The 23,710-nt window shown below is 34.6% G+C and overlaps 1 protein-coding gene across 2 annotated transcripts in view; it reads right to left on the reverse strand.

Moving 5' to 3' along the window:
• The window catches only part of EMCN (endomucin), a 130,028-nt gene that overhangs the window by 55,954 nt on the left and 50,364 nt on the right, over positions 1-23,710 (reverse strand). Inside the window, exons 4-5 of one of the 2 annotated variants that reach the window (XM_054485818.2) lie at positions 21,732-21,848; positions 2,358-2,396 (exon numbers count right to left, since the gene is read on the reverse strand). In XM_054485818.2, coding sequence (XP_054341793.1) covers positions 2,358-2,396; positions 21,732-21,848 — 156 coding nt within the window. The remainder of the gene's footprint in view (positions 1-2,357; positions 2,397-21,731; positions 21,849-23,710) is intronic. The other variant, XM_054485819.2, reaches the window with a different exon arrangement.

Consider the following 23,710-nt stretch of genomic DNA (forward strand, 5'->3'; position numbering starts at 1 on the left):
TGCTGGGAAAACTGGCTAGCCATATATAGAAAGCTGAAACTGGATCCCTTCCTTACACCTTATACAAAAATCAATTCAAGATGGATTAAAGACTTAAATGTTAGACCTAAAACCATAAAAACTCTAGAAGAAAACCTAGGCATTACCATTCAGGACATAGGCATGGGCAAGGACTTCATGTCTAAAACACCAAAAGCAATGGCAACAAAAGCCAAAATTGACAAATGGGATCTAATTAAACTCAAGAGCTTCTGCACAGCAAAAGAAACCACCATCAGAGTGAACAGGCAACCTACAAAATGGGAGAAAATTTTCGCAACCTACTCATCTGACAAAGGGCTAATATCCAGAATCTACAATGAACTCCAACAAATTTACAAGAAAAAAACAAACAACCCCATCAAAAAGTGGGCGAAGGACATGAACAGACACTTCTCAAAAGAAGACATTTATGCAGCCAAAAAACACATGAAAAAATGCTCACCATCACTGGCCATCAGAGAAATGCAAATCAAAACCACAATGAGATACCATCTCACACCAGTTAGAATGGCAATCATTAAAAAGTCAGGAAACAACAGGTGCTGGAAAGGATGTGGAGAAATAGGAACACTTTTACACTGTTGGTGGGACTGTCAACTAGTTCAACCCTTGTGGAAGTCAGTGTGGCGATTCCTCAGGGATCTAGAACTAGAAATTCCATTCGACCCAGCCATCCCATTACTGGGTATATACCCAAAGGACTATAAATCATGCTGCTGTAAAGACACATGCACACGTATGTTTATTGCAGCATTATTCACAATAGCAAAGACTTGGAACCAACCCAAATGTCCAACAATGATAGACTGGATTAAGAAAATGTGGCACATATACACCATGGAATACTATGCAGCCATAAAAAATGATGAGTTCATGTCCTTTGTAGGGACATGGATGAAATTGGAAATCATCATTCTCAGTAAACTATCGCAAGAACAAAAAACCAAACACCGCATATTCTCACTCATAGGTGGGAATTGAACAATGAGAACACATGGACACAGGAAGGGGAACATCACACTTCGGGGACTGTTGTGGGGTGGGGGGAGGGGGGAGGGATAGCACTGGGAGATATACCTAATGCTAGATGACAAGTTGGTGGGTGCAGCGTACCAGCATGGCACATGTATACATATGTAACTTACCTGCACATTGCACACATGTACCATAAAACCTAAAGTATAATAATAATAATAATAATAATAAAAGAAAAAAGAAAAAAACAAACAAAAAAAAATTTAAAAAAAAATAGAATATTTGCTGTGAAAATAGAGCACTCATAATTTTTAGTGTCACTCATAATTTTTTTATTTTTCTAATTTTTAAAAAGTTTTATGAACCTATAGGTTTATTTCATATTTTTAGTTTATTTATTTTCATTTTTAAACTTTAATTTTAGTCTCAGGGATACATGTGCAGGTTTGCTATATAGGAAACTCGTGTCATGGGGGGTTGTTGTACCAATTATTTTATCACCCAGGTATTAAGCCTAGTACCCAATAGTTATTCTTAATGCTCCTCTCCCTCCTCCTACCCTCCACCCTCAGGTAGACCCCAGTTTCTGTTGTTTCCTTCTTTGTGCTCATGAATTCTCATCATCTAGCTCCCACTTGTAAGTAAGAACATGTGGAATTTGGTCTTCTGTTCCCGTGTCAGTTTTCATTTAGTTTACATATATCAAAGATGACCAGCATTGAAAGCTTATGAGATTTGTCATTTGTATAAGTACCAGGTAGGATGTAGAAAGATAAAAATCCCTCAGATAACTATGATTTCTGAACAGGGAGACTCAACATTGTCATCTTCCCCTGCCCAACGATCAATTCCTATTGCTCTATTATCCAAAAAACATTCAGTCTAAAACTAAGGGTGGCAAATACGAGCACTAATTGGAATGATAGCATTTTAGATTGTTAACTGTGGTTTCTAACGTCATCTTTTTGGATACTGTGACCAGATTTTGTTAGAAAATAAGAGAAGACATTTTGTACTGCTGGGAGAGGTCACACTGACAACAGAAAGAGATCAAGAACAGTGGGTTTCGGGGTAGAGGACAGAGGGCAATTTCACAGGCTTTATACATTTGCTAGAGCTGGCTCCACTCACCTTAGTCACAGAACACTTAGACATGTCCTTATATGTTCTCCTGGTCTGCATTTTTTTAAACTCAAGTTTTTCTAAACATTTTATTTGTGATGTAATGTTTTCCCTTGTGCTATTTCTTCCTGCCCCCAAACTGATTGGTGTAATTTGTTTTATTCTTGAGATCTTACCCATGAAAATACTAAGAGAGAGAGAGAAAAAAAAGAGCTTACCTGGTATTTCTGTTGTTTTAATTGAACTCTGAGTCTCAGCTTTAGAAGGAAAAAAAGAAAAAAAATCAATACAATTAAATGTTGAATATCAGATCTATTCTCACAATTGTTTCAGGTGGTAAATGAGTATGAATTTTAGCTCATTTCTGGTTCACTGTTTTCAAATCATAAAATCATGATTCTTCATGATTACAAGAAACTTCAGAGAAGGTTTTTAAGAAAAAGTGCTTCAACCAATTTTTCCCTTAAGGGCCAAATATTTTAGATTTTGTGGACCATAAATCTCTGTCATAATTATTCAACTCTGCCTTACACAGAGAAAGCAGCCATACACAATATCTAAAGAATGGAAATAACTGTGTGCCAATAAAACTTTATTTTCAAAAAGTCAGGGTATTCAATTTTGCCCGTGGGCCATAGTTTGCTGAGTCTTGCTTTATAGGATCTGGTATGCCCTCACACTTTGAATATCCTGAGATAACATAGAAAACAAAAATCCTACAGTAAGTGCTTAATGAATGTGGCTGCCATGTGTTGTAATCCTACTAAGACAAGGTGCATCTCATGACCTGTGGAAGAAGCAGCAAAGTTCAGACAGATACTTTTAAAAAGTAAGAAATTATTTTATGATATAGTCCAGGAGAGCTTTCTGCAAGGAAAGTTACTTGGAAGAATTATAATCAAAGATCACTTCAACACCTTTGAGTACATGCAGCATTTTCAAGATTTGGCACATGAAAAATACAGAAAATAATCTTGAAACAAATAGAAGCCCAATAATGACATTTTTAAAAGTCTACTCGCCAAGTCAATCCTAAGCCAAAAGAACAAAGCTGGAGGCATCACGCTACCTGACTTCAAACAATACTACAAGGCTACAGTAACCAAAACAGCATGGTACTGGTACCAAAACAGAGATATAGACCAATGGAACAGAACAGAGCCCTCAGAACTAATACCACACATCTACAACCATCTGATATTTGACAAATCCAACAAAAACGAGAAATGGGGAAAGGATTCCCTATTTAATAAATGGTGCTGGGAAAACTGGCTAGCCATATGTAGAAAGCTGAAACTGGATCCCTTCCTTACACCTTATACAAAAATTAATTCAAGATGGATTAAAGACTTACATGTTAGATCTAAAACCATAAAAACCCTAGAAGAAAACCTAGGCATTACCATTCAGGACATAGGCATGGGCAAGGACTTCATGTCTAAAACACAAAAAGCAATGGCAACAAAAGCCAAAATTGACAAATGGGATCTAATTAAACTAAAGAGGTTCTGCACAGCAAAAGAAACTACCATCAGAGTGGGAGAAAATTTTTGCAACCTACTCATCTGACAAAAGGCTAATATCCAGAATCTACAATGAACTGAAACAAATTTACAAGAAAAAAACAAACAACCCCATCAAAAAGTGGGCAAAGGACATGAACAGACACTTCTCAAAAGAAGACATTTATGTAGCCAAAAAACACATGAAAAAATGCTCACCATCACTGGCCATCAAAGAAATGCAAATCATAACCACAATGAGGTACCATCTCACACCAGTTGGAATGGCAACCATTAAAAAGTCAAGAAACAACAGGTGCTGGAGAGGATGTGGAGAAATAGGAACACTTTTACACTGTTGGTGGGACTGTAAACTAGTTCAACTATTGTGGAAGTCAGTGTGGCGATTCCTCAGGGATCTAGAACTAGAAATACCATTTGACCCAGCCATCCCATTCCTGGGTATATACCCAAAGGACTATAAATCATGCTGCTATAAAGACACATGCACACGTATGTTTATTGCGGCATTATTCACAATAGCAAAGACTTGGAACCAACCCAAATTTCCAACAATGATAGAGTTGATTAAGAAAATGTGGCACATATACACCATGGAATACTATGCAGCCATAAAAATGATGAGTTCTTGTCCTTTGTAGGGACATGGATGAAATTGGAAATCATCATTCTCAGTAAACTATCGCAAGAACAAAAAACCAAACACCGCATATTCTCACTCATAGGTGGGAATTGAACAATGAGAACACATGGACACAGGAAGGGGAACATCACACTCTGGGGACTGTTGTGGGGTGGGGGGAGGGGGGAGGGATAGCTTTAGAAGATATATCTAATGCTAAATGATGAGTTAATGGATGCAGCACACCAGCATGGCACATGTATACATACGTAACTAACCTGCACATTGTGCACAAGTACCCTAAAACTTAAAATTTAATAATAATAAAAAATAAAATAAAATAAAATAAAAGTCCACTTGCTTCCTTTGTATATTCACTTGACTCTCTACATCAGCATCTTAAATTTAAAATGCCCCAAACAGAACTCTTGACTGTTATCCTGAAATCTGTCTCTTCCCTTGCTTTCTTGGTTCAATACATGGTGCCATTTGTTTTCCAGTTGCACAAAACAAAACGTTAGTAGCCTGTCTTGAGTTGCCTATGTTTCACACCCTTATCAGCTCTAGTTTCAAAATGTATTCCAAATTCAAACATGTCTCACCACCTTTTCTGCTACTGCCCACCCAGCACCTGTATCTCTCCTCTGAGAACCTGCAATAGCTGCTTAGGAAAATCTTTTTAAATTTAAACTTCACTGCTCCAATGACTCCCTGTTGCTCCTCAACTCATCTCCAACCATTCAGACCCTGTTTCACTGTACTCCACCTCGTGGCTTTGCTGTGGCAGATTGAAGGCACAAGGAAGGCCCTTTCTACCTTGAAGTTTTCTTTCCTTCCTTCCTTCCTTCCTTCCTTCCTCGCTTTCTGGCTTGCTTGCTTGCTTTCTGACTCTGCTCAGAAGTTGCTGTTCAGAGAAGTCTCCCCAACCACCTTCACTAAATTGTTTCCACAGACCTTTTCACATCATTCCATCTCATTGCTTCATTCATTCAACAGTACTTTTATTACTACCCTGTATGTACTTTTCTTTAAAAAATTATTATTTTCTGTGAGAACGTAACTCCATGGGGGCAGATTTCTTATCTTATTCAGAGAAGTGATTCCAGTGCTTACCAGTAGACACATATGGATAGAATGAATGACAGTAGAAAATAATAATATAAAAAACTAATTCTACCTACCTGATTTCAACTTTTAAAGAAAAATGAATACTTTATTTAAAATTTCCTAGTTGGATAATTATAGTTACTATTTGTAAGCAACTTTTATGATCAGTTTCATGTCTTATTAGTTGATTACTATAAGGGAAATATTATATTTCCATTTTGCAGATCTGTAAACATTAGCTGAGAGTAGTAAAATTACTTTCTTAAGGAAAAAACCAGGTATATAGGCCAGGTCTGTTAGCTCTAGTTTTCATCTTCTTTCAGTAAAATGGACAGCTTTTCCTTCCACTAAACAGTTCCAAATAGAAAGCTATGTAATTAATTCCTACTTTTGATAACTAGTTAAAACACTTTTGAACATGGCATTATGCTGCATTTGGAAGATACAATTAAAATATCTATTAGCTGCAAGAGGGTCAGAATACAAGGGAAATCAAAATCCTTGTTCCTCTTATTATCAGGTCATAACCTTTCTTGATAGACTTCACTGAGAAGACAAAACCTTCTGATTATCCTCTCTTTGAATTATTTTAGCCTTCAAAAATGTGTAATAGTTCTAGAGGAACATAATAAAAGAAATAGAACTATACATTAAGGCATAGCTGAGTCTTCATAAAACACATCACTTCAAAACCCTTCTATTGAGCAGTGTAAGAGGTTTGGACATTTATATATATGAATGAATACATTGATATTTTGAGGACAAAATTCTGTGAGTCTCAAATATTTAATCAAGTATAGAATATATTCCCTTTTTCCCTGAAATCAAGAAGATATTTTAAAAATGATAAAGTGTTTTTATATAAATACAACTTTCAAATTTGGACTCAGTTTTGTGGAAACAAAAGCTTAGTAAAGATGAGTGCTATGGAATATGGCTAAAGTTGTGAGAATTAATGAGTGAAGATATTTTCAATTATTCCTGTTTATTATTTATAACTTTAATGAAGCATGTGTTTTTGAGAAAAGGCCAAGCTTTGATCTTAAAAGAATCTCAGAAAAGTCAAATAGCAAATTAGCAGTGTGCTTAGTTAACCATTCTCAAACTTAGATGTTTAGTAAGGACCCAAAGCTTAGTCAAGGTGGTTGGCAACTTACAATCTGTTTGTTGAGTTTAATTTTTGAATATGAAATTGAAGTCTTATGAAATGTAAATGAATTTTGAAATGCTAATCACATTAATCCAAAGTTAAACTTTGCTCAAGCATTTAGTTTTTAAATCAGAAATCTTGAGCAGCAATACAACAAATAACTTTGCTAAATATTCTTATCCACAAAGGATATTGCAGGATATTTTGAACTAACAGACTTACACATAGAACATGATAATATCATTAACAGGTGCAAGAAAAGAACATATACATCTATTCCCATATATAATTATCTACTGATCTGCTGTTGAATAATTTATTATGACCAATTCAAATTCTCTTCATCCTTTCTCCATATGGCATTGACTGACTCATTAGACATGAGATTACTTCTCATCTGGCTAAACCATGACGTGTGACTAAGACTTTATCATCCTGAGGAGTACTCTTGTATCTGCCTACTTGAAATGATATAAATTAATTAAATCACCTATGAAAAATGTTATAACTAAGTCCCAAAATAAGTTTCGTAGACAAATGGTGCAATTCACAAAATAAATATTGAAGCTGGGTGGGTAATTAGATAAATTAGTGTTTTCTAAAGTGTTGGATAGCCTTGTGTGAGAGATTCTATAAGGTAGTACTGGAAACCAGCATTAAATAAGATGGAAACATTTAATGGCAAAGTTGTTTCCTTTTCAGCTTTCTTGCAGTTTACTTGGTTATTTTAATGAGAAAATTCTAAAATTTTAATTGGATGCACATATATTGTTAATGTCTAACATGTGCTTATCTTAGTTTATTTTTTTAAAGAACAAGCATGTCTCAAGCCCAGAACCTCTAGCAAAGAACAAATTCTATCTAGAATTTTATTTATTTATTTACATAGTAGTGATTTTTATAGATATTGTTTATTTATGCCAAGCAAAACTGGTTTTTCACTTACGGTAGTTTATTTTTCAAACAAATTTAAGAATAAGAAGTGCATCAATTTAAAGGAAAACACTAAATAAATAATAGCACAGATGATATACATCTCTAGCAACACTCATGAAGTTGTGGGAAATATCAGGGTAAAATCTAGTAGAGGTCCTTGATGAATATGAATGTGTAGAATTTGAATCAGCATTTAGAGGAAGGAGGAGGAAAGAAGGAATAGAAAATATACAAATGAGGGGACAAATGAAAAATATACACATTCAAGAATAAATCAGGCATAGTGGGCAAGAGGACCACCCTGGTTAGAATTGCAGGTTTATATTTATTCATTCAGTCAGTATCTTGTCTTATATTTATTGAACACCTACTCGTCGAGTGCATGATACACCTAATTAGAAGCTAGTTGTTTTCTAATTCCTTAGATTTAGATACTTTGTGTAAAATAGTTGTCATGAGAACAAGTGTGGTATAGTGAAAGGTGTATAGGGTTTGGGGCAAGAAAAACAGGGTTTTAATTTTTAAATTTAATCTTGGCCAAGTCATTTAGTGTTTCTGAACTTGTTTCCTTATTTGTGAAATTGGTATCATATATACTTACTTTGCCTGGCTTTTATGAGAAATACTATGACTAAAAAAAGAGCTAACATGTATTGTGCTTTTGTGTGTGTGTTTATTTCTTTATATGATTTATCTCCCTTAATCTTCACGAAGATCCTGTGAAAGTATAATCCTATTTTAATTATTTTACAGATGAAGAAACTGAGGCACTGAGAAGTTAAGTAGTGGATTAAAGACCACACAGCACAAATAAATAGTTGTGCTGTTTTTTGAACGTAAGCAATCAGACATCATAATCACTATTCATAACCAATAAGCTAACTTACTCTTGGCATGACTGAAGTGCCAAATTTTTATTTTATGAAGGGTATGATGCCTTGAAGAACAAAGACCTGGGTGTTGGTCACTCTCATGTCCAGCTAGTGGCTTATCTAAAATGCGTACTTGGTTATTATAAAATTATCTTTGCTTTTTGTATAAAAATAAACTCCATATTAAACTAAGATAAACTATGCAAAAGTAAATACATTTGATAACTTATTTATTACATATAAATGTTATCAATTCCTACTTAATAGTGTACTGGCTGATTATAAATGTTATTAAGAAAAGCCAGATTATCTTTTCAGGCTTCAAATCTCTAATATTGTATTCACTGTGGTAGAAGAAACTCTCACTTGGCAAAACCCTTAAAGGCGTTTCTATCCAAGTACTTGCTTTAGTAGAGTTCTATATTGGAGTTCTGCACATCCCAATTTATCATCTATCTATAATCTTATTCTGCATTCTTGCCTCAGCCAAGTTACAATTCAGTAAAGGGAAAAAGAGTAATAGTCTCTCCTTCCCTGCCAATCCCTTACAGTGTGCAAGATATCTCCTTTAAAATCTGGTTATAGATACCAGAATGGCTAAGTTACCAGCAAGAAATGCATATGTATTGTTTTCTTCCCTCTATCTCTTCTTCTTTCCTTTCTCTTCTGTCCTCAGAAACCAAGAGGATATGCAGATAGCATCATGCTACCTGACTTCAAACTATACTACAAGGCTACAGTAACCAAAACAGCATGGTACTGGCACCAAAACAGAGATATAGACCAATGGAACAGAACAGAGCTCTCAGAAATAATGCCACATATCTACAACTATCTGATCTTTGACAAACCTGACAAAAACAAGAAATGGGGAAAGGATTCCCTATTTAATAAATGGTGCTGGGAAAACCAGCTAGCCATGTGTAGAAAGCTGAAACTGGATCCCTTCCTTACATCTTATACAGAAATTAATTCAAGATGGATTAAAGACTTACATGTTAGACCTAAAACCATAAAAACCCTAGAAGAAAACCTAGGCAATACTTTTCAGGACATAGGCATGGGCAAGGACTTCATGTCTAAAATACCAAAAGCAATGGCAACAAAAGCCAAAATTGACAAATGGGATCCAATTAAACTAAAGAGCTTCTGCACAGCAAAAGAAACCACCATCAGAGTGAACAGGCAACCTACAGAATGGGAGAAAATTTTTGCAACCTACTCATCTGACAAAGGGCTAATATCCAGAATCTACAATAAACTCAAACAAATTAACAACAAAAAAACAAACAACCCCATCAAAAAGTGGGTGAAGGATGTGAACAGACACTTCTGAAAAGAAGACATTTATGCAGCCAAAAAACACATGAAAAAATGCTCATCATCACTGGCCATCAGAGAAATGCAAATCAAAACCACAATGAGATACCATCTCACACCAGTTAGAATGGCAATCATTCAAAAGTCAGGAAACAACAGGTGCTGGAGAGGATGTGGAGAAATAGGAACACTTTTACACTGTTGGTGGGACTGTAAACTAGTTCAACCATTGTGGAAGTCGGTGTGGCGATTCCTCAGGGATCTAGAACTAGAAATACCATTTGACCCAGCCATCCCATTACTGGGTATATACCCAAAGGACTATAAATCATGCTGCTATAAAGACACATGCACACATATGTTTATTGTGGCATTATTCACAATAGCAAAGACTTGGAACCAACCCAAATGTCCAACAATGATAGACTGGATTAAGAAAATGTGGCACATATACACCATAGAATACTATGCAACCATAAAAAATGATGAGTTCATGTCCTTTGTAGGGACATGGATGAAGCTGGAAACCATCATTCTCAGCAAACTATCGCAAGGACAAAAACACCAAACACCGCATGTTCTCACTCATAGGTGGGAATTGAACAATGAGAACACATGGACACAGGAAGGGGAACATCATACACCAGGGACTGTTGTGGGGTGAGTGGAGGGGGGAGGGATAGCACTGGGAGATATACGTAATGCTAAATGATGAGTTAATGGGTGCAGCACACCAACATAGCACGTGTATACACAGGTAACAAACCTGCACGTTGTGCACATGTACCCTAAAACTTAAAGTATAATAATAATAAAAAATAAAATAAATAAAAAAGAGTTAATGAGTATGTCATGTTTCCAAGCCATTAGCAAAAAAAAAAAAAAAAAAAAACTCAGGAAGAGAAAAAGATTTGCAGTTTTACAAGGAACTTTTACACTCAATCCCTCCACAGTTTAGCTATTGAAGGGTGGGGACCTTTGTTATTGACAACTGATACTTCTTTTGAAGCACCCCTCAGTGCCAACCAACGTAGCTCTGCATATAGTCAATGATAAATGTATGGATTATGAAACCTAGGTATAGTGAGGGCTAATGCAAGGGCCTGGTCTATGGTGAGTTAAATGGTGACTCCCTGACCCCCCTACTCCCAAAAGATAGGCGGACCTGGAACCTGTGATCTTATTTTTTTTAGCAAGAATATAAAACTAATATAGATCATCAAGATACTGTGAGATTTCTACTCTAAGTAATCTAAACACAAAAGTCACTGTCCTCTTTTGCTAAGCATACAATTTCTTTTTCTGCGGAATGTGTTTTGGGTGAGAATACCAGATAACTATCACCAATGATGTCAAAGTATAGATCTTTCTATAGATACTAATTAAACATTTGGTGTCTTGTACTTTCTTTAAGAAAGTCAAGATTCAAATAACTCTCTTTATCTTTGATAAAACTCCTTCCTTTGAAACCTTCTCTGTCTGATATTATTGTAGTCCCTTCAACTTATTTTAATTAGTTTTACCAAGGTATACCTTTTCCTGTCTTTTGTTTTTAATAAATTTATACTTAAGGTGGGTTTTCTGAATGCTGCACATATTTGGGAAGAGGTTATGCTTTTTATCCAGTTTAACAATCTTATCTTTATAAATAAAATGTTTAAGCCATTTTATTTTATGTGATAAATTATTATAATTGATTTTAAGTACACAATCTGATTTTTAAAATTTTCCATCTGTTCTCTGTTTCTTTTTTTCTTGTTTATTGCCTTCTTTTGGATTGAGTCTTTTTTTAAGATTTTATTTATCTTCATTACTGATTTTACAACGGTATATTTATAACCTTTCTCTCATTTTGGCATTTGTGCCATTGTTATACATTTTGTTTCTACATATGTCTAAAACTTTCCATACATTTTTGTTATTTTATATTTAAACTATAAATTGTCTTTTGAAGAGACTAAAAATGAGATAAAAGTCTTTCATAGTTGCTCACATATTTGCCATTCTAATGTTCTTCATGCCTTTTTTAGATTGAAATTTCCATCTGGTACCATATTTTTCTGTTCCTGAATGTCTTTACTGATATGAATTTCGCAGCTTTTATATGTCTGAAAAAATATTTACAGAATTCTAGGGTGGAAAGTTTTTTTTTTTTTTTGCTTCCAGTACTAAAAATATTGTTTCATTGTTTTCTGGCATGCATTGTTCCTGATGAGTCTCTGCTGTAATTTTTATCATTGTTCTTCTCTATTTAATGTATCATTTTTTTCAACAGCTTCTTTCAAGATTTTATTTCTGGTTTTCCATGATTTGATTATGATGTGCTTTGGTGTAGTTTTCTTCCTGTTTCTTCAACTCGGGGCTCATTAAGTTACCTGAATCTATGGGTTTATAATTTTCCACTTGGATTATCTTCCCTTTTGTTCGTTTTCTCTCTTTTTCTTTTTTCTTGATACAGGGTTTCACTCTGCCACCCAGGCTGGAGTGCAGTGGCATAATCAGGGCTCACTGAATTCTCGATCTCCCTGGCTCAATCAATCCTCCTGCCTCACCCTCCCAAGTAGCTGGAAATACAGGTGCCTGCCACTATGCCTGTCTAATTTTTGTATTTTTTGTAGAGACAGGGTTTCACCATGTTGTCCAGGCTGGTCTCAAACTCCTGGGCTCAGGCGATTTGCTCACTTTGGACTCTCAAGTGTTGGAACTACTTTGGGGTGGGTGAGACACCACACCTGGCCCTTCTTCAAATATCTTTTCTGTCCATCCTTCTCACATCTTCTTCTGAAATTATATGTATCTTAGGCCCCTGGGTTGTCCCACACCTCACTGATGTTTTATTCTTATTTTTCTGGTCTTTCTTCTCTCCAGTTTATCTAGTTTCTACTGTTATGCCTTCATGTTGAAAAACCCAAAATATGAGTTTTTGTTGATCCACTTTATAGTACATTTGCTTTCCAATTCATTAATTCCTACTCATATTTTTATTGTTTTCTTCCTTCATTTTTTGGGGGGTTTATTATTTATTTTTTTCTGCCTTATTGAGATGGTTGTTCCAGTAATTAAGTTTGAACCATTCTTTTTCCTGCCTAATATATGCATTCTAGAGCTATAAATTTTACTGTAAGATTGGCTTTAATTATATTGCCAGTTTTGGTACTGCATATTTTTGTTATCGTTCAGTTCAAACTATTTGCTGATTGTCATTATGATTACTTCTTTGACACATAAATTACTGTAGTTTAAAATTTATCAGCATAGAGTTATCTTCTAGTTTTTTTTGTTTAGATTAATTCCTCTTTGATCAAGAGACACACTCTGTATCATTTAAATCATTTAAAACTTGTTGAGACTTGCTTTATGACACAGGCTATGATCTATGATAGTAATGAATTCTTATCTACTTGAAAATAGTTCACTTTCTGTAGTTGAGATAGTTCACTTTCTGTAGTTGAGATAGTTCACTTTCTGTAGTTGAGATAGTTCACTTTCTGTAGTTGAGGTGCAGTGTTCCACATATTTCCATTAAATTAAGTTTGTTAATCATTTTGATTTATGCTACATCAATACCTATATTTTGTCAACTAATGAGAAAAGTATATTAAAATTTTCACTAGAATTGTGGATTTGTGTTTTTCACTAAATTTTTGCTTTATATATTTTCATGCTATATGATAACGTAAAATTTTTAACTTGTTTTATTTTCCTGGAAAATTAAATATTTTAGTATTATGAAATGTTCCTATTTATTTCGATTTAGTTTTTTTTGCCTTAAATTCTACTTTTTCTGATATAGATGTATTTTTTTCAGGGTATATCCTTTTTCACTCTTTTAAATTTAACTGTTGTATGTCTTTTTTAAGCAACATATAGTTTGGTTTTGTGTGTGTGTGTGTGTGTGATCATTAGGGTTTTCTATTAATAAGATCATGTTATCTGAGGACAGAGATCATTTTACTACTTCCTTCCCTATATGACTTCTTTTAATTTGTTTTTCTTCTGATTGCTCTGAATAGAACTTTCAGTACTACTCAATAAAAGTGATGAGAGTGGACATCATTTGCTTTGTTCCTCTTAGAGGAAAAGCTTTCAACTTTGTACTGTTAAGTTACTTGTGGACTTTTCATATATGAACTTTATTATTTGGGGCAATTTTTAAAAATTTATAGTTTATTGAGCATTTTTATCCTGAAAAGATGTTGAATTTTGTCAAATGTTTTTCTGCACCAATTGAGATAATCATGTGGCTATTGACCTTCATTCTGCTAATGTGGTATATTACATTGATTGATTTTCCTATATTGAACCATCCTGCATTCCACAAATAAATGCCACTTGAAACAAGATGTCTAATCCTCTTAATGTGTTATTGAATTTGGCTTGCTAATATTTTGTTGAAGGTATTTGCATCAATATTCATTAAGAATATTAGTCTGCAGTGTTCTTTTCTTGTAGTTTTTGTGTATGATTTTGGTATCTGCCTAATTTTAGTCTCATAGAATGCATTTGAAAGTGTTCCTGGCCAGGTGTGGTGGCTCACACCTGCAATCCCAGGACTTTGGGAGGCTGAGGTGGGTGAATCATGAGATCAGGAGTGCAAGACCAGCCTGGCCAAGATGGTGAAACTCCGTCTCTACTAAAAATACAAAAATTACCCAGGCATGGTAGTGGGTGCCTGTAATCCCAGTTACTCGGGAGGCTGATGCAGAGAATTGCCTGGACTGGGAGGTGGAGTTTGCAGTGAGCCAAGATTGTGCCACTGCACTCCAGCCTGGGCAACAGGACAAGACCCTGTCAAAAAAAAAAAAAAAAAAAGTGTTTCCTTCTCTTTATTTTTTTATAACAGTTTGAGGAGGATTGGTGTTAATTCTTCTTTAATTTTTGGTGGAATGCTTTAGTGAGGCCATCTGGACCTGAGCTTTTCTTTGTTGGGAGGTTTATTTTATGTCATTATTTTATTTTATTTTTAGGGCTGTTTGAACTGCTAGGCTCTTTGGTAACAGTATCTGGGGCCTAAAATATTTCCAAGGGTCTAGTGAAATCTTTGAGATCTCAAACACAGAATCATTGCCTCCATTATACAAAAAAAATCAGCAAAATCTAAATTAATAAATGATTCCCTAATGTGTCTACAAAATGCATACAACCTTAAAATCCATTAAGGTCTGAAACAGCTCTGATCCCAAGCACTTTGAATAAGGGATATTCAACTTGTATCACTTTTATAACTTTTGATAAATTTTTATAAGTTTTTATAACTTTTATAATTTTATAACTTATAATCTATAAATTTAATTAACATAGGATGTGGGGGCAATTCAATGTTTGAGAAGGGGGACCTAAAGTCAGAAGGCCTAAAGCTAACAAAGGCCTGAAAACAGCCTGCTCTCCAACAACAAACATACTCTATCTTCTTTTCAATTGACCTTCACTCACGGTTTTCCTTTTCCCAAAATGACTCCTCCCTTCTTTGCAGCTGGTGCTTACTCCTCAAAACTTATTCAGTACTAGACAGAAAACTCTGTCTCCTCAGAAGGCTCCACCTTTTGCGGTTTGAAACTTCCTTTATCATGTTCTGTCTTGATGGTAAAACCTCATAAACATTTAGCCTTCCCCTGGGTGCTAGAGGCTCTTTTCAGCATGGAGAGAGGTTCTTTGCCCTGAAAGATTTCACTGTTGAGCTCGAGAAGCAGGCAAATCCACATGAAAAAAAAATCAGTATTAAACTGACTTTCCAGTGGATGGCAAGTCTTCTCTGGCTTTCTCTTTCTTGAGAATTACATGAATTTGTAGGACTTCTTTTATTTAGTTTATTAAGTTGGACAACTCCTCCTAGCTGGAGCCATTGCCCACAGATGCTCGCTCTCTCTCTCTCATCTCTAGAGAGAGAGACAGACAGAGAGGTTGTTTTCTAATATTTTCAGTATATGAAAATATTTTGTGTGTGTGTACACCATATATATACATATGGTGTACAATGTGATGTTTTGATATATATATGTATTGTGGAATGATTAAATCAAGCTGATTAACATATAATCTCACATACTTATTAGTTTTTTTGTGGTCAGAACATTTAAAATCTACTCTTAGTAATTTTCAAGTAGAAAATACATTATTATTAATTATAGACACTAGGTTGTAAAATAGGTCTCCAGAAGGTATTCCTCCTGTCTAACTGAAACTTTGTATAATTTGACCAACATCTTCTCATTCCCACCCTACCCAACTCCCCACTTCCAGCCTCTAGTAACTACCATTCTACTCTCTATCTCTATGAGTTCAACATGTTTAGATTCCACATGTAAGGGAAAACTTGCAATATTTGTCTTCCTGTGCCAGACTTATTTCAGTTAGCATAATGACCTCTAAGTTTATCCATGCTGTCACAAATGACAGGTTTTCCTTTTTTTTTTCCAGGCAAAATAGTATCCCATTGTGTATAGATACCACATTTTCTTTACCTCTTCATCTGTTAATGGACACTTAGGTTGATTCCATATCTTGTCTATTGTGAATATTGCTGTGACGAACATGAGAATTAAATATCCCTTTGACACACTAATTTTATTTCCTTGGATATGTACCCAGAAGTAAGATTACTGGATCATATGATAGCTATATTTTTAATTTTGGGGGAATCTCCATACAGTTTTCCACAATGGCTACACTATTTTATATTTCCATCAACAGTATACAAGATTTCTCTTTTCTCGATATCTTTGACAGCACTTTTTATCTCTTGTCTTTTTGATAACGACCGTTCTAACAGGTATGAGGTGATAACTCGTAGTGGTTTTAATTTGCATTTCCTTGATGATTAATAATGTTGGGCATATTTTCATATGTCTTTTGGCCATTTGTATGTCTTTTTTTTGTGAAATGTCCATTCAGGTCCTTGGCCCGTTTTAAAATTCGGTTATTTGTTTCCTTGCTATTAAATTGTTTGAGTTCCTTATATATTTTGTATGTTAACCTCTTAACATTTGTATGGTTTGCAAATATTTTCTTCCATTTTATAGGTGTATTAGTCTGTTCTCACACTTGTAATAAAGACATATCTGAGACTGGGTAATTTATAAAATTAGAGGTTTACTTGAATCACAGTTCCTCATGGCTGGGGAGGCCTCACAACCATGGCTGAAGGCTAATGAGGAGAAAAGTCACATCTTGCATGATGGCAGGCAAGAGAGTTTGTGCAAGGGAACTGCCTTTTATAAAACCATTAGGTCTCATGAAACGTATTCACTGTCACAAGAACAGTATGGGAAAGACCTGCCCTCATGATTCAGTTACCTCCCACCAGGTCCCTCCCATGACACGTGGAAATTATGGGAGCTACAGTACAAGTGAGATTTGAGTGGGGACACAGCCAAACCATTATCAATAGGTTATCTCTTCACCCTGTTGATTGTTTCCTTTTCTGCCCTGAAGCCTTTTCATTTGATACAATCTCATTTGTCTAATTATGCTTTTGTTGCCTTTGCTTTTGATGTTATATCTGAAAAATCACTGCACAGACTAATGTCAAGAAGCATTTCTCCTAGGTTTTCTTCTAGTAGTTTTACAATTTAGGTCTTTTGAAAATGTAAATAATATCATATCGTTGCCCTGCTCTCAACTCTCCATCACATTGTGTATCCAATTAGAATAAAATTCACTGTCCTTACTATGGCCTATGTAGCCCTGTCTGGACTGACCCCTTCTTCCTGCTCTAATGGCATGTGCTATCTTTTCTTCCCTTCATTCCTTCCAGTCAACCACAGATGACTCCTCTTTATTCAAACAACTTAAATCTACCCACATATCAGCACCTGTGCACTTTGTATTTCCTCTTTGAATTCTCTTTCCCAGATATCCATATGTTCACTTCTTGACTTTATTTAGTTCTCTTTCCAAATGGCACTTGTTCGGAGAGGGATTCTTTGAACACCTTATGAAAATTGGCACTACCATCATCACTTGCTTTTTTGTACTGTTTTATTATTATTTAGAGTATCACTGATATTGAATTATTAATATTTAACTTATTTATCTTTTTCATCCACTAGAAGGTAAATTTCATGATAGCATGGTCTGTCTAATATACAACGATTTATCACAATCCAGAATAGTGCCAGGTACCTAGATAATCCGCTGAAAAATTTTTAGTGAATAAGATAATTTTTAATTCAAAAAGCCCACATTTTTAAAATAATAAAGTCAGAGCACTAGATTAATGAGAAGTTCTATCTTAAAAATTCTAGGATTCTAGAAATTGTTTCCTTTTAAATAGGAAAAATACACACCACTCTAAAAGAATGGGAAAAGATTAGAGAGAAATGTTTTGAGTGTGATCTTCTTTTTGGATCTGAATTCCAACTTTCTAGGGAATAAAGCTACAAATCTCACTAACTCTTCTACTCTAAATTAAACCTGTACTTTTTTCATCTTGAGATGAAATACCCACAATGTACTTGTCTGATATTTCCTATCCAAGGAACCATTGCCCAGATGTTTAAGAGGGAGCCGAATCTTCAGCTGTTCAACCTTTAGCCAACAGTGGATTGTTTTGTTTTCTCTCTATCTCTCTGTCCTGTATCCATTAATCCTAAAAGTGTTTATGTGTGATGGGCGGAAAGGGAGTGGTGCTCTGCTAACCAGGAATCTGGGAAAGGTCCCGGTTTCATCACTTGGCAAATGGAAATGTGTGCAAACACATTATATCAAGTAGGATCCATGTTGGGCAGTAAGCACCTTGAGAAAAGAGAGGGATCTAGGGAATAATGGCTGACCCAGAAATAAGTGTAATAATAAATTCTAAAACATTTTGTATAAAACTTGTTTGTCAAATAACAAAAGCAATGGACAACAGTAAATACGCTTATTTCATTATTCTGCTTTCCAGAGTGTTTCATTTCTTAAGAAAATGGCTTTGATGTATTTTTTTTAAACTACTTGGAAGAAAGCCATTTTAAACTGATTTTAGAAGCTAAATCAATAGAACAGTCCCCAGAACTGAGATGCAGAGAGCATTCTACTTCATGAATTGAAGTGGAATTAAAAGTCTTAACTGACTCATGGGCTGACCACATACTTCTGAAATGTAGTAGGTTTAATAAATCACAGTCCCTGAATGACATTTTCTTCCTCACAAGTCACTGAATGGGTGAGTATTTAGTGCGGGATACAAATTATTTGAGTTTAATTTTCCAGAAGCTGCTATACACTTTGCAGACATATATATATAATAGTTTTATTTTTATTTTATAGGGGCCATCATATTATACATAGATGAATTTTGGTTTCCTAAAGGTACCTTTTAGATATATATTACTTACAAAATAGGTTCTACTTATCAGAAACCAAACCACTACTACACGAAAATGTTATTCATATGAAGAAGAGATGATTCTGCTCTTCAAATTCCTCTACGGGGTGACTGTCCCATTAAAAAGAAGTATTAGTTTACAACTATGGTGTGAAATTAGTCTCCTTCTAGGCAAACTTCTGTATGTTGTGCTTGAGATGATTACAATAAAAAAGAGAAAATTTATGTTTCTGACGTTTCTAGACAAGAGTAGGTCTTGGACAGCCACAATTTCTATTTGTCATCTCTTTCTACCTTAGAGATTTCCCAAGAAAAGACTTAGACATTGCGAGTCATCTGTAGCCATTTCTTATTAAGGACTATGGATACACCAAAAATGCATCCATTACTTATATTGCTAATTCTTCCAGTCAAGTGTGTTTACTATACATAGAAATTACTTATATCATGGAGTCCAGAATGTGAGAAGTACCTGTTGTGAGAAAACTGGAACTGGAAAGCTGTCAGAAATTATGGGAGTTCTAGCTTCTACTTCTCTCTCTGCCTCACAAAAACAATTTAACTTTGCTCACAGGGTATTCCCATCTCCCAACATACTCTCCATTCTTTTCTGTCCATTTGTTTACTCATGATACTGCTTCTGGATGCCATAGGTATGCACATGAATTAGCATGACTACTGCAGACTTCCACTACTAAACTTCGCAGCTTCAATTCCCGTAGCTAACTCCTGCTGTTTGTTTGTCGGGTTTTCTAGTTCAGACTACTCAGAAAGAAAATTTGATTGGCTAAGCTCGTCATTTTCTTTCCTTCTGTTTTTCAACAAAGCTTTATAAAAAATATGATTTACACACCATTAAATGCACTCATTTTAAGAATACAAGTAATAATTTTTAGTAAATTTGTAGAGTTGTGCAACCATCACCATAATCGAGTTTTAGAACAGCTCCATCGAATGAAAAACTCCTGTGAGCTTATTTAGAGTCAATCCCCACTCCCATCTCCAGCTGCAGGCAACCACTTATCTGCTTTCTGTCCCTATAAAATGTCTTTCCTGCATATTTACTGTAAGTGGAATCATACCATGTCATGTTTTGTGTATGGCTTCTTTCATTGAGTATAATGTTTTTGAGGTTCATACTTGATTACAATAGCTTTAGAATAAGTTTTGAAATTGGGTTGTGTCCTCCAACTTTGTTCTTTTTCAAAAGTGTTTTGACTATTCCAGGTCCTTTTTATTTCCGTACAAATCTAGGGTCTTCTTATCAATTTCTTTAAAAATCTGGGATTCTGGTAGGGATTGCATTAAATATATTAATCAATTATTGATCAACTTGGAGAGAATTATCATTTAAAATATGGAGGTTTCTAATCTATAAACATGTAATGTATCTTTAGATATTTAATTTCTCACCAAAATAGTTTGTAGTTTAGTGTATAAATCTTGCACTTCTATTGTTAAATTTATTTCTACATATTTCATACTTTTTGATGCTATTGAAAATGGAATTATTTTCTTAATTTTATTTTGGATTGCCACTGTTAACATATAAAAATATAATTTATTTTTATATATTTTATATCCTGTGCTACAAACCACTCTTTGGTGGTTTTAGTTTTATAGTGAATTCTTTGAATTTTCTACCTAGATAATTATGTAGTCTGCTAATAAAAAATGCTTTACTTCTTCCTTTTCAATCTAAAGGTATCTATGTATTATCCATTGTTGAATTGTACTATCTAAAACCTCTGGCTATAATGTTGAATAAAACTGATAAGAACAGACATCTTTGGTATGTTCCACATCTTAAGGGGAAAACATTAAGTCTTTCATTATTAGGGTATGATGTTAGCTGTAGGCTTTTTGTATATGCCCTTTATCAAGTTGAGGAAATTTCATTATATTTCTAGTTTATTGAGAGTTTTTAATATGAGTGAATGTTAGATTTTGTCAAATGCTCTTTCTACATGTACTGATTTTACTAATATATTGTATTACTTTCTTTGGTTTTCATATGTTAAACTAATCTTGCATTTCTGGGATAAATCTGACTTGTTCATATTTTATATTCCTTTTTAGGTGTTATTGATTTTTTTGCAATATTTTATTGAGGATATTTGCATCTATGTCTAAGAGCCATATTGGTCTGTACTTTTCTTTACTTGCTTTTTCTTTTCATTCTTTTCTTGCTTTGGTGTCAGGGTAACATTAGCCTCAGATAATTATTTGTGCAGTGTTTTCCCCTCCTTTACTTTCTAAAAGAGTTTGGGAAGATTTGGTATGATTTATTTCTGAAATGCTTTATAGAATTGACAATTGAAGCCATCTTGGCTTGGGGTTTTCTTCATAGCAATATTTTTAGTTCCTATTTCAATTTCTTTAATCATTATAGGTTTTTTCAGATTTCCATATCTTCTTGAGTCAGTTTTAGCAATTTATTTCTTTCTAACAATTTTTTCATTTCATCTAAGTTGTCTAATTTGTTGGCTGAGCTGTCCTTTTAGTGCCAGGTAATATCATAGATTACTGCTCAGTCTTGCATTAATCTTCCTTGTGACCCATTCATTTGTGGCTGCAGTGGGATAGTGTATCACTGTAAAAGATGAGGCTGCCAAATAATTGTTCTATTGGGTAGAGATTAAGAGACAATTTAAACAGGGCATAATTCCTTGGCAGTTGTATGCTGGAAAACATTCTGAAACCAGTTTTATGCAACACACTAGTTTAACACTTCAGCACAAATCCTCATACTTACTCTTGGGTTTGGAACTTTGTAATGTTGAAACAGCATTTGGAAGTGTAACAATTGTTACTGTTACGTTTGAAACAATGGACTCATTCTTCCTGACATCAGTGGTTGTGACTTTCAATCCTGTAAAAAGAATGAATGGTCATCAGGAGTATAACAAATCACCAGATCATCTTATTAATATTCATATTAATATCCAACTAAAACTTGAAGATTAATTTCTAGAAGTCTCTGACTAAGCCTTAGAAATCCAGCATTTTAACATTCACCTTTTGGTGATATAATTAATTACTTTAAAGAATGTGGAGGGACATTAACTTTCTTGTGTACATGCTGTAGGTTATCTCACTTGATTGTCATGGTAATCTTATGAATTAAATAATCATGATGATGATTATTTTATATATAAGACTCAGAGGAATTAAATAATTTCCCCACAGTCACATAACTTGTAATAGGAGAGAACCATGACCTAAATTCAAGCCTTTCTGATGCAAAAGTTAATCACTCAGCTACCCTGGGAAAAGAAAGGTAAGGATGTGGTAGTAATTAAGTATGGCACTATTGTTCTCATGCCACTTGGGAAAATATTTTCAAGCAGGTGGAATAGTCAGGGGATAAGGGATAATTGGACATAAATGGAATACACTTTTAATTATACTTAGTTCATTTTTTTAAAAAAAAGAAAAATTTACAACAAAAATATAAGCTGAGCTTTTCAAAGATAACATTGGAATAAGATGACTTGAAACAACTTATATTTGCCCATATATTCTGAAAAAAAATCAATGCCCTTCAGTTTTTTCAGTCTAATGTGGAAACATTGGGCCAGTGAAGAAAATGCAGACATGCCATTTACTGCATGCTTGGTGTTAGCTAGATGTGATGCTAGCTGGAGATGAGGGGAAAGCAGTTTAGTAGATCTCTAACACGGAGTAGAATGGAGCAAGAATTGCTGGTGCTTTCTAGAAGTGCAGTCAACTTCCATTCTATGTCAACAAGCATCTACTGTGTAATACAAATTCTTAGTGCAGTTGAGGAAGTCATGCTGAAGAAAGGGATCATTTGCAAGAAGACTTCATAGACAGTAGATAAATATATTTTCCTTCGGGTAAAAAGCCTTTGGGAATTAGTGTGCAAACAAAATGAAATAAATTCAAATGTAGTCTACAGTGTTAATCCTGCATATGAGAGAGAATGACTGGAAATAGCCACACATTTCAGAGGTATCATGAAGTGTTAAATCGGGAGGAAAATATGTGAAGTAGAGATAATGCCTTATTACAGCAAGAAAGCAGAAATTGGTATTCGTGTTAGCATGGAAGTGGGACAGGTCAACCAAGGTGCAGAAACTCAACATTTGAGGATGGAGGAACTCCTGGGGGTAAAGATTTTGCTTCCCACTGAAATTCCAACATATGTTTGGGAAAGATCAGAACAGGAGTTTCTCTTCAGAAATCTTTGGAGAAGAATTCTTCAGCTGAGCTAAAATTGGAAAGCATGAAAAAGCTATCCTGAAGGCCTAAAGAGTTCCCTAGTATCAAACAGACTCAACAGTCTTGGTGGAGGGAAAGAGTATATATAGCTAAGAAAGATGTGGAGGGCTGCCAGATTGGAAATATGCAAAGAAAGGAGAAAAATAATGGAATAGCTGGGAATGCAATGCCAAAGATTTTGCTTAGAGAATTGCCTATCATAAATGTGGAATATATTTCACAAATGAGAATTAGAGCCTACACTCAACGTAGGACAGGTTGTCAATTATACCACATGAAGTAGGCCTTGGAGCAAATCTTGAATGTTTAAGATAAATCAAAATATTTTAAAATATTCATGGCAAACTCAAACTGAATAGAATAAAAGATGCTACCACAGCCACAAATTTTTAAACTTTACTAATATACAGAAATGCTTCAAATCCTAGTCTCAGGAGACAAGAATCTATGCATGGTTGACTAACATTTATTAAGATACGAGAATCATAG

Source organism: Pongo pygmaeus, chromosome 3 (genome assembly GCF_028885625.2).
Source record: "Pongo pygmaeus isolate AG05252 chromosome 3, NHGRI_mPonPyg2-v2.0_pri, whole genome shotgun sequence".
NCBI classification, from domain to species: domain Eukaryota; kingdom Metazoa; phylum Chordata; class Mammalia; order Primates; family Hominidae; genus Pongo; species Pongo pygmaeus.